This window comes from Gastrolobium bilobum, unplaced genomic scaffold (assembly GCF_033153095.1).
Source record: "Gastrolobium bilobum isolate Gb01-03AN ecotype WA unplaced genomic scaffold, APGP_CSIRO_Gbil_v1 utg16768, whole genome shotgun sequence".
NCBI classification, from domain to species: domain Eukaryota; kingdom Viridiplantae; phylum Streptophyta; class Magnoliopsida; order Fabales; family Fabaceae; genus Gastrolobium; species Gastrolobium bilobum.
Window position 1 is genome coordinate 105653 of NW_026896315.1, and position 1865 is coordinate 107517.

The 1865-nt window shown below is 34.5% G+C and overlaps 1 protein-coding gene across 1 annotated transcript; it reads left to right on the plus strand.

Annotated features, from left to right (window-relative positions):
* Positions 1-237: 237 nt before the first annotated feature.
* On the plus strand, positions 238-840 carry LOC133298913 (uncharacterized mitochondrial protein AtMg00810-like). Its single transcript, XM_061498303.1, has one exon. It carries the CDS (start codon positions 238-240, stop codon positions 838-840), a length of 603 nt encoding a protein of 200 aa, XP_061354287.1.
* The last annotated feature ends 1025 nt before the right edge of the window (positions 841-1865 follow it).

The following is a 1865-nucleotide window of genomic DNA, read 5'->3' on the forward strand; positions in this document are numbered from 1 at the left end:
AGTTGCACTACTTGCTTTGGGTTACACTCAATCATTAGTTGACTACTCATTATTTGTTAAACATAAAGAAAACTCATTCACTACCTTACTTGTTTATGTGGATGACATTATTTTAACTGGAAATGATCAAGCTGAAATTTCCATGGTTAAATCTTTTCTTCATCAACAGTTCAGTATCAAAGATCTGGGTCCTTTAAAATTTTCCTTGGTTTAGATATTGCTCGATCCAAACGTGGGATGATTATCAATCAAAGAAAATATGCACTGGAGTTATTATCTGATATATGTTTCTTAGCTGCCAGATTTGCTTCAACTCCTTTAGATCCAGCTCACAAACTTCAAAAACATCAAGGCTCACCTTATCATGATGTTCCAGAGTATCGCAGGCTCATTGGAAGACTGTTATACCTTACCACCACACGTCCAGATATCTCTCATGCCATTCAACAACTCAGTCAATATGTTTCTAAGCCTATGGACACTCATTACAATGGTGCTTGTTATGTTCTTCGCTATATAAAAGGGTCTCCATCAAAAGGTTTATTTTTCCCTGCCACCAATGAGTTTCACATATCTGCTTTTGCATATTCAGATTGGGCATCTTTCCCTGACACCAGGAGGTCCATCTCTGGTTTTTGTATATTTCTAGGATCATCTCTAATATCTTGGAAATCAAAGAAGCAAACCACGGTTTCTAGATCCTCTTCAAAAGTAGAATATCGGGCACTTGTACAACTTACTAGTGAGCTTCAATGGCTTCAGTTTATACTTCACGATCTCCACATTTCTATTTCTCAACCTGCTTCTGTCTTCTGTGATCTCAGGCGGCTATATATCTAGCTCATAACCTCACTTTTCATGAGTGAAGTAAACGTATAGAGTTAGACTGTCATGTTACTAGAGAAAAGATTCAAGCTGGTCTTATTCATCTCCTTCCTATCTCCACCAGGCATCAACTTGCAGACACCTTTACTAAAGTTTTGCAGCCTTCACAATTTAATACTCTTATTAACAAGTTGGGGTTACTTGACATCCACCTTCCAACTTGAGGGGAGGGTATTACCATATCAGTTTTACCAGCTTAACTGAATTGTGGTTCTGTGTTAGTTATTTTCCCTTGTTAGTTATTTTCCCGCTTCTTGATATAACAGTCACATCTGAATAATATAAATACTTGTCATATTGTACTTTGATTAGATATGAAATATACAGAGCATTATGGAGAGCAATTCTCTCTCTCTTTTCCAATCTTTCTTTCTCTCTATTTTCTTTAATAACACATACACCTACTAAAGTTATCATTGCATTGGATTGTTTCCTGCTTTCAAGCATTCCATACGATGTAGCTTCAAGAAATACCATCAAAGCAATAACTAAGTTATATGGAGGTGAACAATTGATAAGATAGATCTATTGTTATCAATTCAGTGTAGTTCTTTTGTTATTTATGAAACAAAAGATTTTAAAATTTAAATTCTCAATTATGAGGGAATTTTCCCCTCTTGATATATTTATAAATTTACCCATAGTGTCGTTCACATACTAGGACAATATTTAATGTCCCGATAACATATATTGTTTCTTTTTGATCAAAAGGTCACTGGTTCAAGTATGAAAAAGAGTCTCATTGCTAAAATGTAAGGGTAACTAACCCTTACACTCGTAAAGTATCAATCTTTGTGTATTGCAATTTGCCTTTTCTTATTTAGTTAATGAGGACTGGAGCATTAAGCTACCAAACATGTTTATAACCCCCTATTTCTCTTAAAATATATAAAAGGCGTGAGATGAATAATTGCACTTTTGCAGTAGCGTTTGCTTTATTATTTGCTTTTGTAATAATGGTTTTATATTTTAATAGGTAC

Excerpts from the sequence above, each read along its gene's own strand:
- LOC133298913 (XM_061498303.1), top strand. The coding sequence starts at position 238 with ATGATTATCAATCAAAGAAAATATGCACTGGAGTTATTATCTGATATA.